At 41.2% G+C, this 15,613-nt stretch overlaps 1 protein-coding gene across 2 annotated transcripts in view; it reads right to left on the reverse strand.

Moving 5' to 3' along the window:
- The window catches only part of LPP (LIM domain containing preferred translocation partner in lipoma), a 626,627-nt gene that overhangs the window by 353,984 nt on the left and 257,030 nt on the right, over positions 1-15,613 (reverse strand). For both annotated transcript variants that reach the window (XM_060010952.1, XM_060010953.1), the window contains exon 5: positions 5,574-5,696. In XM_060010952.1, the coding sequence (XP_059866935.1) occupies positions 5,574-5,696 (123 nt within the window). The remainder of the gene's footprint in view (positions 1-5,573; positions 5,697-15,613) is intronic.

Genomic DNA, 15,613 nt, shown 5'->3' on the forward strand with positions numbered 1-15,613 from the left:
ACCCTGATTATGCTGCCTGCAAGCCCTCAGGCCACATGAATTCCAAATAAAAAGCCTTCCATGCAACACAGACACACCTGAAATAATTTCTTAGGTTGCCTCGTGGATTATTGCTCCATGAAAGGGACTCAGTGTGGCAGCACTGGAATTTCAATTCGAGATGTGTCCATGTGACCAAACAGCATGTATGTACTCAGTTTCCAAATAGACTAAGAAATTACAATACTTTTAAAATGCTTTAAATGAGAAAGATAAATAGATCATTGATAGCACAACCAGCATTCAGAAAGGATAAACCCCAAACCTTCAAAGACCTGAAGCTTCAAAGTAAGCTCCAGACACAAGCTAGCAATCCCAAAACAAAAATGGGAAGGATTGAGTGGACTGTTGTTCAAAGCCAACATCTTATTTCTTGTAACTCTAGAACAACATGGTCTCTCTGCAAAAGGGGAAAAACTGTAGCTACCATGCCCATTTTAGAAATATAGAAAAGGAAGCTAAGACTGGTGATGTGGAGAATTCACACAGTTGGAGCTCCTTTTCGAGAGGTGATCACAGGGAATTGAGAAGATAGTGCTCTTCTTATTGGCAAACTTGGGAGCCTAGACTATCAAACTAGGTCCAACCCTATTCTTATCCCTGGAATCTCTCCAATTTTTTTCATACTAGTCTAAATGAGGATAGTGAAATTTCAATTCCAAAGAAATTTGATTCAAAAATACTAAATCCCCAGTTACAATTAATATACAATATCTGAAAGTTCTTCCAAGTCACCTAGGTACCAGCTCCAACCCTACTAAACTCACTGCGGGGAAGAAAAGGCAGCTTTGTAGTAGGAATTCGAAGGCCAGCACTCTAGGCCTGGTTTTGTCAAGAGAAGGGAAAGAAAATCGTTAAGTCCATGGATTTATCCTTTGTCTTCTAAGAAATCAAGAGAATTTCAATGTGACCCCGTGTGGCTCTGCCCAAGAGTCTAAGTTGTACTTTTATTAACAGTAGAAAGCCAGATGGGTGGGATCTAGACACATACTAATTCAAAGACACTATACTATCATAAATTTTCTGTTTATCTTTATGTTTTTGATCTGTCTACTCCTTTATGTTTCCAAGCTATATTTTAAGGAAAGTACCACAAAAGAGAGATATTTTGGAATAAACTAATTGAAATGCTAAAGGGAACCAAGGTGTCCCTTGGTTGCCCTTAGCATCCACAGGGAACCATTACATCATGGTTCAAGCAAAACAGAAAAAAATCATTCATCCTACCTCTAACTGAGCCTCCCTGAGCAATGCTCTTTCCCTCTCTAGACAAAAACTTTCCTTCTGTAAAGTAAGAGTTTGGCTACATGACCTCTAAGCTGTGATACTCTCAGATCATACTGAGTCTGCAATTCACCCCACAACCACTTCCAAGCTTCTCACACCTGTTTTTCTAAAACCACTCCCTAATACACACATTTTTAAATGATCAGAAATTTTATTGCTAAACACTAAGGTAGTTTAATTGCATTACTCTGGGCAGTGGCTGGCACAGATGTACAATTTATATCTTCTGTAAAACTTGCTGAAGGTGTTACCCTCCAAACCCTCTGTCTTCAGAAACACTGTTGCTACCTGCCCCTCCCCCCAAAATTTCTCCTTTTACTGAGAGAGTCCTTGGGCATCAAGGCTACTTAGGTATTAAATTAGTGCCTGTGATTTCATCTGCCATTCACTTTGTATTCCACATACCCTATATCATAATTGAACTACCTTATTCTTCCAACAAGACATTCACTTTCAAATTGCTTGACTTTCTCATTCCTGTTATTCTCTCATTTGAATCCCATGCCTTTCCCATGACATATGCAGCCAAGGGAACTCAAATTCTACCTGCTCTGTGCAGTCCTCCCTGACACTTCCCTAGAAAAGTATAAAATATAACGTTGATATTCCTATCTTTGATTTCCCAACAATTTCAACATCTGGTGAGTCACACAATAACTTAAAGTAGCACATCCAACAAAGCCCTTCTTTTGTGTCCCTCTGAATTGTTTATGCATTTGTCTCTTCCGTAAGACTACGGATTACTCTAGATCAAGAACATGCTGACACACCAACCTCTACATTTCCAATGCCTAATCCACAGTGGGATCTCAATAAATGTTAGCTGAATGAATGAAAATGTGGAATGAAGCCGTATTTCCCAAATAAAAATATGGATAAATAAGCGAACAGAAATAAAGTTGGGACATCTGAGAGTGGAAATTGCCCCTTTCGAAAAAGGAAGAAAAAGCCCCATAAAAATCTATTTTCAAGAGCTCAGATATTTTTCAAAGTTGTTATGTGAATAGAGCAACTTTGGACCACTTACTGTACAAACATTCCACCTATATGATCCTTTTCTGCTCAATCCATAAGTCAAAGCAGCCTTGCAAAGGTGATTCAGAGGTGGGTTCGGGAAAAGCACACAACACATGCTTGAATAATGAGAAATCACAGACCTGCTAGCCTACTTTAAGTGGTCAGGTGATTCAACAGGTTTTGCAGTTTGCTTTGGATCAAAAATGGAAACATCAAAATTGGGCAGCAACAGTCTACATTTCTAGGACTTTTCAAGTACCTTTTGATTACAACACAACACAGTCTACTGCGGACCTCATCTTCTCTTAGCACATACTTTTAATATTTTAAGTGTGTGATTACTGTTCTCACAGCATATAATTATGTTAACCAATAAATACTAACACATCTAATTTAGTTCCACCAGAGTAAAGATAATTCAGAAGAATGAGCTGCTTCTCCCAATTAACTCTTGCTTTCCTAAATTAGAATAATAAAGAAGTTACAATGGATCACTCTTTAAGTTCTGAATGGAACAGGCAGCTGAAAAGTGGAATTCTCAACCTGTTCTACTTAAGAGTTATCACTATTCATTTTTTAAATTTTTATACAATTTCTAAAGGTAATTTTCCATTTACAGTTATTACAAAATATTAGCTATATTCCCTGTGTTGTACAATATATCCTTGAGCCTATCTTATACCCAACAGCTTGTACCTTTCACTCCCCACTCCTGCATTGCCCCTCCGCCCTAATTTTTTTTTACCCTTTGAATATTTTTCTTTTTATGAGAAAGCCATACTCAAGGGACACTGCTACTCATGTGACTGATTAGTGTCCCTTGAGTATGGCTTTCTCATAAAAAGAAAAACATTCAGAGGGATACCCTCAATCTGGTTCTAGAACTTAAAAATCAAACACGGGTCTAAATTCAAGGTCCAGCTGTGCGCACGTTGTAGTCATATGTCCTAACTTAGTTTCCTCACCCACAAAATCAGCACACCATCTATATCTCAGAGTTGAGATAGCTGTATTTCACTGAAGTGTGAATAGATGTGAAAGTGCTTTATTTTACAATCAGTAAAGCACTGTGCAAATATCAGTGATCATGAATGTGTGTGCACAGTGAGATTGCGCAAACAAAAATGCGGCTACTGAATACACCCATTAAAATGCAGTGGTTTACGGGAGGCACGTGCAGACACAGTCTTAAAGGATGAAGGCTATATTAAGCAAAAACCTCTATGCAGAATCTCCCCAGTGTATATCAGGGTATGAGAACTCAGGAGGGGAAAAAAAAAGAGCAAACAAAACTCCTATTTAAAAAGGAGGAGAGGGCATAGAAGTATTTACTCACGAAATGGATGAGTCCAGGGGCAAAGTCAGTGGCCTTGCTGTTCCGAGAAAGTGGGCTTGAGGTATTTGCTTGGGTGGAATTGGAAACATGCTTAACATCAAACTACAGTTTGCTGGAAAACATTTCTGAGACCTGGGTCCATCCTCTTGCATCTTTTCAGAGTTCGTCTTATTTCCTATGTTCCTTTTTCAGGATGAATCATAGCTTTCTCCTGCTTGAAAACCTTCAACTAACCCTCATTATTTATAAAAGACAGACCAAAATCTTAATCGGGCATTCAAACAAGTCCACAGGCTGTTAGCAGGAAGCCCCCAGGCATGTAGTCCACTTGAAACTTGCGATGGCCTCGTCTGAAGCCATCACACTGCTTGCAGTTCTCTGAATGCAGCCTGGACCTTCCTGCCCCATGACTCAGGCTGCTCTCTCTCCCCTCTTGCTTCCAACATCACCGTTCCACCCATCCCTTAGCTGAACGTGCAAATCTTCGGATGAACCTTCTCAGATGTTGCCACCTTTCAAAGAATATCTCGCTCTTTTCCTTGTGCTCCTATATATCTGCCATTGTTGAACTTAGGATAGTATAGGCTCCTGACAGATGACAACTCGGTCCTATTTTTCTCCCTTTCAACCTCCTAACAGTTCCCCCAAAAGACCACAGCCCATGCTACCTACCTGCAGCTCAGCACGTGTTTATAGAAATAAAGTGAATTTTCACCACTGACAGGTCTAGTGGAGCCAAGGGTAATGAGAGCTAAGGAAGAGCTGAGCTCTAGTGTGTTTCACCTTGTGCCCCTACATAGCTGACAGTCCCATTGTATGTCTAGAAAAGGCAACGGGAACATGTCTAAAGAGGAAAGCACCTTACGAAGTTCTGTGTTGAAATGACTGACAGCAGAGAAGCAGGACTGGCTTTTCATCTGTGAAATGAACCATTGTGAATATAGAGGCTGCTGTTGAAGAACTGGAGTGCTGTAGGTCAAGCAAACATCCCACGAGAGTCAAACAACACGGTGACAACAGTGCCAGTCCAAGATCTGCATGCAGAGTCCTGCTGGCTGTCTTCTGAGGACTCACAAGCCCTGAAATTGACTTGCCGTTACTTTCTCCAGACCGGAGGGAGGCAGGGAATGACCACAAGCAGTGCGAGGTCGGCTTCCAAAATGCAGATAATAAATGAAGGTGCAGAAGAACAGCCATGCTCCAAAGGAAGCCAAAGGGTACAAAGAAGAACTGATAACAAGGCACCATTTGCATTAAAAAAAAAAAAAGATTAACTGCTGTCACCAAATTCTGGTAAGATTGGGGAGAAACTGATATATTCAAACTGCTGGTGCCAGTATAAGCTATGTACCACCCGTGGAAAGAAAAGTAAAGAAAGCACTCGTAATCCCCAATGTAGAAATCCCGCTCTAAAAAACCTGAGTTAGGGAAATAGCTCCAAAGAAAATATACACGAAAATGCCCCACATAGCATTACTTCCAACAAGCAAAAAAGCTAGCCGCCTCGATATCCAACGTAAGGAATTTCTGAGAAAAGATGTAGCCCTCACCCTAAGTTTAACATAGTCATGCTAAGCCATATTTCTGAAGATTATACCAACGTATAACAGAATATCCACCTAGACAAAGCCAGAAAAAGAGCAGGGCAATGGAATAAGAGATTTAATTTTATAACATTTGTGTATAACACTGTTGGGTTATTTTAAAGAAAAGACTAATTAAATCAATGAAAGAAATGTCTGTTAACTAACACACGTTGATATTAAATAAAAAGACAACTTATAGACCGTTGACTCTGAGAAAATCCAAAAAGAATGGAAGGGGTAAAAGAAGCAGCTTGTTCTTTCAGATAATTGCAGGTTATCTGTGGTGACTATTTGCAAATAGCTCTTACCTGCGGAGGCCGAGGCTTGTAGGGGGAGCTGCACTCCAGGTCGGCCAAGATGCTAGTCAATGAGTCGATCTCAGCGTCCAGGCTCGAGCGTCTCTCCTCAAGGGTCTTGCCTCCAGGATTTCCCTGTGAGAAGCAACACAGTCATGTTAAAAAGGGCAATTTCCAGTTTCCATCCATATCAATCTGAGTTCAAATTTCTCAAGTTATACTGTGACTCTGTCCAAGGTTTTCTGCACCTCATTTCCTTTAGCTTTGATAAAATCTCAGTGAGGTAGGCTGGAGAATTATCCCTCTTTGACAGGTAAGAAAACTGAAATAGATGAGGTGATTTTCCTAAAGTCATACTCATATTTAGAGGATATTCCCTTTGATGAATATCCAAGTTAAAGGAAGTAAATGTCTCCATCCCTGCCCTCAAGGAGCAGATCCAACTAGGGACATAATGCAAATTCCACGTTCAGAAACCACTGTATAGAATGATGCCATTTTAGCTGGAGCAGGAAAAGGCAAGGAGAGACTTACAGTCCAGGAAGAGGAATGGAATCAGTGTGAGATCAGTAGACTAGGTGTGTCTGTGTCAGAGAGAGATGGCAAGCCCCGAGCGATGCCCCTAAAAAGTGAACTAGGATAAGACCGCTCAGGGTCCTGGCCAAGGGGCTGCAGAGGAAGCATGTGGCAGTGACCGCTGGTTATGAACAGGGGGATCTGTGGATTTCATATGTCAGTGTCCCATGTTAGCACGAGCACCGGCTGCTACCGGCATTGAGAATCCATGTGGAGCGAGCAGAGGGCAATAACACCGCCACAAGGGCGTCCCCAGGAAGTGGGAGCAAGCTTAGGACAAACGAGCCAACAGTTTGCCTAGAGCTTAAGGCAAGGAAATAGAGAATGAAATACCAAGGAACCATAAAGGTCGCCCTAGAATTTGGAAGCAGGGTGAGTTAAAATAATTTTTTAAGGTGACAATGTAATAACGATCATGGACATGTGATGAGAATGTGTCTTAAGACTCCATCAAGAAATCAAAGTGAATCTGCAGTAAGGCCCGGTAGGTATGAAATAATGGGAAGTTAGTGTAATTGAATTAACTCTATTGCACGTGTCTAAGGAGGTTAAATATCAGTATAGTGTCTGGAAGAGTTTAGAAAAAAACCAAGAAACCAGAGTTTCCTCAGTGACAACAAAACCTAGGGTCCCTGACAAGCTAGCATTAAAATCTTACAATTCTCTGGGTAAATTTATCTTTTTAATGAATATGATGCACCAGACAATGATAGCATAATGGTATTTCCAATTAAGACCACTAGTTTCTTTTCCCTTAGAAGCTTGTTCCCAAAACCTTCCCTGAGTTCTTATTCCTTATTTAATTCTCTGCATAAAACATCTCTATTGGGATCTAGCATATTGGTCAGTCTCTTGTGAATTTAGCCAGCATGAGTTAATCCCTCTGGACCTTATCTATCCCAGGCACGATGATAACATCAAGGTGTATGAAGCTATAGCCCAGCCGCTTGGAGCCAAACCCGAAGACTGCTGCCTGCCCCGTAGGCAGTGGCATCTGTTCTTGTGAGCCCTCTTTAACTATGGGTACCTTTAATCACATTATCTAAAACCACCTTCTCATCATTTTCTCTTTCTGGATGCATTTGTATGACCCCTCTATGGCCCTCTATCCCCTCACCCTGTTTGGTTTATTTTTCTTGTAATATCTATCACCATCTAACATTGTATTTTATGTATATTTGTCTGTCTATCATCAGACTCCCCAGGAGAATGTAAGCTTCATGAGGGCAAGGAATTTGTCTGTTTCCTTCCTCCTTATTTCCCCAGAATCTTGCTCAGGGCCTAATCCATGAACGCGTTCAATGAATAATTTGAGTAAATAAATGAATAAGTAATGGCAGACTCTGCCATAGGTCCAGCCCGTAACCTTTTCCATATAAACATCTTTTGGGTAAAATCAGCTAAAAGTACAGCAGGATCAGTGGATGCAAAGGGAAGCAAAAGGCTCAGTGTGCCTGTGTGTACACACTTGTGTGTGTCTGTGTATTTCACGCTATATGGCCCAGATTTGAAAGTCATCCTTGTGAATATTGAGAGGCTTTCCTCAGCCCTCTTGCTACGGCCAGAAATGGGAAAACAGTGGAATGACAGGTTGGTTATGTCGTCTCAGAGTCTGAATTTCCAGTTGACCAAACCCTCTAAGACCAGTGGGTCTCTGCCCTAGGACCAGATGTTTTCAAAGAGCTAATCCCTCTATTAGAGGTGATCTCATCTTTACTTCATTGAGTATTAGTAACTATGAAATACTGTGGTATTATTGAGAAAAAAAGACCCTCAAAAATTTAAAATTCAAGTGAACATTCTGGCAATGGATTCTGGTACAAGGAAAGATAGGATCTCAGTTGCGTTATGGAAGGCAACTGAGAATTGTGTGAACCTGATTCTCTTATATGCAGTTATAAAACATTATTATTAACATGAATTTGATCACTGTATTCCCATATACTCATAGACAGCACAAAATATTGGTAAGGGTGGTGGACTGGAGTCTAGTTAAATTCTTCCCTGGGCCATAGTTTCTTCATCTATAAAACTAGGAGAACATCACCTGCCCTACCGAAGCCAGAGAGATGTTACAAGACTCAGATAAGAAAATGGATGGGAAAAACACTCTTTAAATTGTAAAGTGCTATAATTATTATGATTTTCATAAATTGCATTAATTACAGCAATGAGTAACTATAAATTAATATGAATAATATAGCTATTGTTAATTCTTCTTCTTAAAGGGAGCATCATTCATTAAGTATTCCCTTGGGGTATCAGTAAAGAGACAGGATTTAATCAGGTCTTCAACATCTGTACTTCACTGTAGCAGACAGCACAGCAACTGCCCATGCCCTGAGTAAAGGGATACCATGGAGCCTCAGAAGTCACAGAATTACCCTGAGCCATGCAACGAAACAAGTCATTATAGTGTCCGACCAGCCTGTGCATGTAAGACCTCATTCTGCCTTCCCTCTGAGTCGGGACGACTCCCCATTTTCAGTTTCTCATATTAGGTTGATGCCATGGAACAAGTTCCAGCCTAATGCTGTGAGATTTTTCACCCAAGACCCCCCCTTGCTGCCCTACCTGGCTTTCTGATAAGAACTTTGTTCCTACATTTCAATCCCCATTATGGACTAGGATAGGCTTCTTTCTCACCACTGATTCTCTACTTAACGTCTCAGTTCAAACAACTGAAGTCCTGCACAAGTCTCACCACCAGCCCTTCCCTTGGTGCTTCATCTGCTGCCACAGCATCTTTAGATCCGGGAACTACCTTGCTACTCTCAACACTTTACACTGCGCACTGCAGGACACAGTCCTATAACCAGCTAATGGAATCCTACACACTTACCTACACGTCTTCTCCTTAACTCCCTGTCACTGCAGCCTTACTAGTCACCTGACGGTTGAATGACCTGCCCGAGGCCAAGTAACAATAAGGAAGAGTCTCCTGACTCTTGGACTAATGTTTTTTCCAGATACCAAAGGGCCTCCTATAAAGTGGTCACTATAATAATAATGATTCTTAAGCTCTTCAACAATAAGTATTATGAGAGATTCCATTGTCTTAGCCCAGGATCTGCCAAAAACAAAGCCTGAGACAAAGGCTTGTGTGCAGGTCACTGATTTTGGGAATCAGTCCCAAAAAACAGTACTGAAGGACCGGACAAGTTAAGCAGGAGAGGAGGGAAAGCCAATTCAAAGGTGCTGAATTGAGCTGGTCACCAATACGGATAACTAGGGCTTCACTTTCCTGGGAACCCTCTAAGGATCTCCATGAAACGTGCCTCAGATTGTCCCATGTAGGGAATGAGAGAAGAGAATGTTCACCCTCTGGCTCTAGTCCTCTACTGGTTTAGAATCACCTACAGGGATATTAACTCCCTCATGCTTGTCCCAAGAAGTACAGAGGTAGCAGAAAAGTCCCAGGACAGAGAGTGAGAGAAAGGTTTTACAGCTGAGGCTGTACTGCCTCAGGTACTGCTAGGTCACACCTATGCAGTGGTGGTTGCCATGGCAATGGCTGGCATCTGAAGGTGGAATGAGAGGGTGAGAAGTAGGGTACAAAGGGTGTCCGGTGACTGTGTCCCCTTATTAACAGCTATAAAACTCACATGAATAAGCCATTCATGGGATATTATTTCCTATAAGACACTTAATTTCATTCATTCAATAAATATGTATATGATAAAAGCTCACCAAATCACAATCAGGGCTTATTATAATTTGGAAAATCATAATCCTTAGTGCCACTACTAGGATTACAGGGTGATGACTCTCCCACTGTGAGTACACAGAAATATACTTTAAAATAGGGCCCAGAACCAGAATTCATAGCATGTGAGGCCATTTGGGTTACATCGCTAGTCCACTAACTACAGGTGATAGATAAGGAGTGCCAGCAGTGAGTCATGAAAGAGCATTACTTGTATTTATTTATTTACTCACTCTTTACGTCCAAATATCTTATGTAAAAAATTAACTCATAGAGAAGTTGAACAAGTAGCAAAATGAACTCCATCCACACACCCTTCACCCAGATTTATCAATGGCCAACACTTTGCCTCCCCTTCTAATAACAAAAATACATTTGCTTGCTTGTTATTGTAGTTTAACTATTTGAAAGAAGTTGCAGAAACTTCCTCTCCATATACTTCAGCTTACATATCCTAAGAACTAGCTTTTCAATACCATTGTCACACCCAAGAAATGTTAATGTGGGTGCAGTAGTAATCTGATGCATGCGTGTTCACATTTCACCAGAAGTCCCAGTAATGTCCTTTTATCAGTTGTTGTTAATTTCCATCCAGAATCCAATCAAAGATCATACACTGAGGTGACATGTCTTTTTAGTCTCTTTTAATTTAGAACAGGCCCCAGCCTATTTTCCCCTTTCATGAAACTGACTTTGTGTAAAGAATTCAGGCCGGTGCCTTATAAAAAGTTGAACAATATGGCTTTGTCTGATGACGAGATTCAGATGACACAAGTTTGTCAGGAAGAGTCCATGCATGATGCTGTGCTCTTTCCACTGCATCACATCAGGAAGCTCATAATGTTATTTGGCCATTTAGTGATGACAAGTTTGACGACTTGGTTAAGGTAGCGTCCACCAGATTTCTTCACTGTAAAAGTGTCTTCTTCCCTTTTAAATCAATACATGATGTGTGAGGTGACACTTTGAGACCCTGCTAATATTCTGCTCATCACAAACCTTTCACCCAATGATTTTAGTATCCATAGACGATTCTTGCCTGCGTGGATTACTGCACTGGTGGTTGCAAAATGGTGAGAGTATCCATTACTAACAAATGGAAATAAATGGATCCTGCTTAGCATAATAACAATTTATTTGTTAAGTATTCATTTCCTTTTTGAGGTAGGGAGCAGAACTAACTGCAAAGTCCTCTGCTCTGAAGATACATCAGGAACCTGACGATCAAATCAGCATTGTTACAGAGAGAGTTCTCGTTCAGGCGGTTAAGGAACACGAAGGACTGGGGCATGGTCTAGTTAATTAAGAACCACCCTCTACCCTAGGAAGTTAACATCCTAGAATTAGAGCCAATCCACAGTGTCATTCTCCAAACACGCATGAACTGACCTAATCCTCAACAACATCCAGAATCTTTGAGGTGGCCAAGCGATCACACTGACACATCGCAGAAGGGGGATTTGAAGAGCCAAGATCCGCATGTGACTGCTCAAAATAATCAGAGAGACCACTTGATGTTGGAGGTACTAAATCTGTGATATTTACATTGCATTTCACAAAGCTCACGGAACTCCTCGGGGCAGACCCCATGTGTAACACTAAGGGACTCCCAACCCCTACCTATGCCTGGGCCTCCCTTTGTGGTCCATTAGAGAAAAAAGAAGCTCTCCCTGAGAGCTGAGCAATATAAAACTATCTCATCTTAGGGAACCCTAGGAGGCAAGTGGCACAAAATAGTATATTCCTTTTACATACAATTTTGATTTTCTTTTCAATGGTATTATTTCAGTATTAATAATACAGTGTGAATTTCACTTCATTCTTGTATTCTTTTATGGTTAATAAAGTTCATTATTCCCTTATTTCTAAATTAATGTTAAAAAGATACTGGTTGGTAAAAACAAAAGGGATACAGAAAAGCTGTATTATCTCTAAGCAACAAAACTAAGTATCTGTCATTTATCCATCATCTTTCTTTCTTTGATGAAGCTGAGAAAATAATCAATGAATTTCTTTGTGATCATTTTAATTGAATTCTACTTCCAAAGCATCCTTAACAAGAAAAAAGTAGTGGTGGGACTTGCCTGGTGGCGCAGTGGTTAAGAATCCACCCTCCAATGCAGGAGACACAGGTTCGACCCCTGGTCCAGGAAGATCCCACATGCCGCGGAGCAACTATGCCCGTGTGCCACAACTACTGAGCCTGCGCTCTAGAGCCCGTGAGCCACAGCTACTGAAGCCTGCGTGCCTAGAGTCCATGCTCCGCAGCAAGAGAAGCCACCGCAACGAGAAGCCCGTGCACCACAACGAAGAGTAGCCCCCGCTCGCCACAACTAGAGAAAGCCCACGTGCAGCAACAAAGACCCAACGCAGCCCCCCTGCCCAAAAAAAAAGTAGTGGTGAAGGCTCTGGAGTCAGACTGGAGGGGTCTGAAACCTGGATCTGCCATTTACCAGTTTTGTGACCTTAAGCAATTTACCTAAGGTCTCTGGGTCTCAGTTTGTCATGCAGTTGTAAAGATTAAATGAGTTCATACATGTCAAGTATCGTTCGCATCTTAAGTATTCAATAAACAACAGCTACTCAGTCATTACCTTGATCACAGTGTCAAAATAAATGCTTTGGCTGACATGGTCAGTCAACTGAGTATGTAACTTTTCAAAGCATTTTGAGTCAAAGTAGAAATCAGCTGCTGGGGGCTTCAATGAGATGGGGCACCTATGCTTCTTAACACCTGATGGTGCTAGGCATTAACTGTGAAGCATATAATTCTGCATCAGCAGTTCTCAAACTTCAGCCTGTGCAGAACCACCTGGAGAGCTTGTTAAAACACAGATTACTGGATCCCACTCCAGAGTCTCTGACTGTAAATCCTGGGTGGGGCCCGAGAACTTACATTTCTAACAAGTTCCCGAGTGATACTGATGTCGCTGGTCTGAGGACCACACGTTGAGAACCACTGCTCTAAGTACATTTCTAACACAACGAACATCTGATAGGGTAAATAGTGTATATTTTATATGGTTATGGATGCCATGAAAATGCCAATAGGCAATCCAAATAATGAGTAAGAGAAACCTGGATCAAAATAAAATGGAAACAGTAGCACTGCTTCTTAATATAATCCCGCACGCTATATAATAGTGTGAGCACCCTCATCACACTGATTCCGGTAATGCTGAGTTGACAGGCAGCAGTCAGCAGTAAGAACTCCAGAAAATATGGCCTATTTTATCTAACGGAAATGTCATTTTATTGAATTTGGAGGAAAATGTTGAAAAGAGAAAACAAAAAGGTTTAGTTCATGTGCATTCTTCTTCCCACTCATTGAGTTGAAGGGCTTACCTTTCCAAAAACCCATCTATCTCATCATATATACTCCTCCAGGAAGGCATCACCCATAACCCAGCTTACATGATAATTGACTCTTCTTTGTCTAATTCTCTCTGATAGCAGGGTTCACAGGGTAACTCATTGTCGGTTCACGTGAATGGCTCTTATCCCACGCTGCTCCATGAAATCTTTGTGCTAGGCAGCAAGCAGTCTAAGGAAGGCATGATCCCCAACCTCAAGAAGCCACAGTCTACTGGATAATATGACTTTCACCGCTGCCTACTGATATCAAATACACTTATGTTCTTTAAGACTCTGTAAAACCACACAGAGGAGGCAGAGATTTAAACAAACAAACAAACCTTCCCTAAGAAGCTTATTATCCAATGGCTGATAGAAATACAATTCAACTTTTCTAATGTGCAAAGCTAGGCTAAAACTCGAGTCTCATTATTATGTAAGAAGAGTCATCTACCCCACAGGTTAAGGACCCTGAGGAAAAATGCCATAAAAAGCCCTCTTTGGTGCAAACACTGTAGCATTCAAAATAGAGACAATATCTTCACAATTCAAAGTAGAACAATACTTCGGCAACTGGGAGTATGGCAATGAATAAACAGAAAGTAAGGTGACAACAGGAAACAAAGAGAGGTTTTCATGGTTCTAGCATACCTGGAGCAAAACACATCAAGATAAAACTTCAGCACTAGGCTTGACACAGGCCTCAGTTTTTTCCTTCCTATTCCCTAACATCCCATCCTTTTCAGGCCTTGAACACTCACCCAAAGTTGATAATGTTTGGTCAACACACATCTCTTTAAAGCAAACAGTCTTGCCCCCAGACCTTGTTGCCAAAAGAGCCATGTTTTGGACCATGGGACTCCACTGCACAGCACTGTGACCCACAAAAGCAAGGCTGGACAGCCCATCTACAAACAGCCTGGTGAATCTAACCTTTGGTCTGTGACAGAAAGGTGAGCTAGGCAATAAACCTCCTTCTCTTATAAATATGAACTAAGCAACATGAGACAAAACTGCCAAGAGGATGAACTGTGGTCATGATAAAACAAGAGGATCATGTTCATGGCTAATAATCAGAGCACGTAAGAAGATAAGATGCAATTATTGGAGAGAGGAGATTAATGGGAATGCAAATAATAGCAAAGAAGAGGATCAGAGAGTGAAGAAAGGAAAGGAAGAAGAAAAGGGGGAATAAAAAGGAAAGAGACATGGTCCCATCCTTGAGCCTTCTGGTGTCAGACCTCATCCACATGGATCCTTAAGATAAACTCCTTTATATGGAAATACCCCAAGTGGCCTCTGCTGCACAGTCAGCCTTACTGAAGCAGCCAGCACAAGACCCACTCATTCACAGGGATGACAGCAAGAAGGCAGGTCTACTTGTGACACCATCAGGGAGTCACTTTTCCTTTCTGAAACCCAACTTTCACTTCTATAAAATGAAGAGTATGAACCTGCCAGGTACACTTTTATTTTTTTTTAAGCTCGAACACTGCATGAGTCTATAATGACATTTCACAGCTTGCCTGCCACTATCTTTGCTGCCCACTCGCAACCAGACCCAAACCCACCAGAGTCAGGCCCGCTCAGAGTTTAAGCCAACTCAGATGTAAGGAAGGACAGGGCTATGGTTAAAGTGGTCCGTGCTTGAGGACACACAAGCAGCCCCTTTGTTCACTGCTCTATTCAGAAGCAAAACATACACACACACAAATAAGCGCGCGTGCACACACGCACACACACGCGCGCACACACACACACACACAATATGGAATTATTTCTACTGGACTCTAATCTTTATGAAATAAATATTGATAATGTACTCTTAAAGTAGTCCCTTAAAATTAAAAAGTCAATTTGTATGAGAATAGCTATATAATAACACAGAAAATACATACAGTATCTACCCATCGATAAAATAAGAGCCATAAAAATAACCATAATAAGATCAATTATTTGACAGTAAAAGAGACATTTGGCACACCTTTATTAAGCAGCAGAACCCCATGGGGAAAATAAAATCATACACGGAACCCCATTACTTAAAACAGATAAAAACAGAGCTGCTCTGGTTCAAGTACAAACAGGGAAGGGTACAGTTCCACCCACTGGGTTTTTCCCATTGCCTCCAATAACGTCTGCTGAAGCAGTTCTATAAAAGATACTTGGAAAATCACTGCTGCTGATTTTCTGGGCGAGCTATAGAGGAAGAAACAGGATCCTTAGGGGAGCCACCTTGCCAGTCAGTCCACACACATAGTTTGGCAACACTATACCAAGCTGCCTTTCCTGCACTGTGTGTGCCTGTGTGTATGTGTGTGTGTGTAAAAAGGAGATATAGCCAACTGAAATAGCTATAAAGATACCATCATATAGTGTCATGGAAACTTTCCCAGGAATGTTTTGCTAATACAAT

Source organism: Delphinus delphis, chromosome 4 (genome assembly GCF_949987515.2).
Source record: "Delphinus delphis chromosome 4, mDelDel1.2, whole genome shotgun sequence".
Taxonomy (NCBI): Eukaryota; Metazoa; Chordata; class Mammalia; order Artiodactyla; family Delphinidae; genus Delphinus; species Delphinus delphis.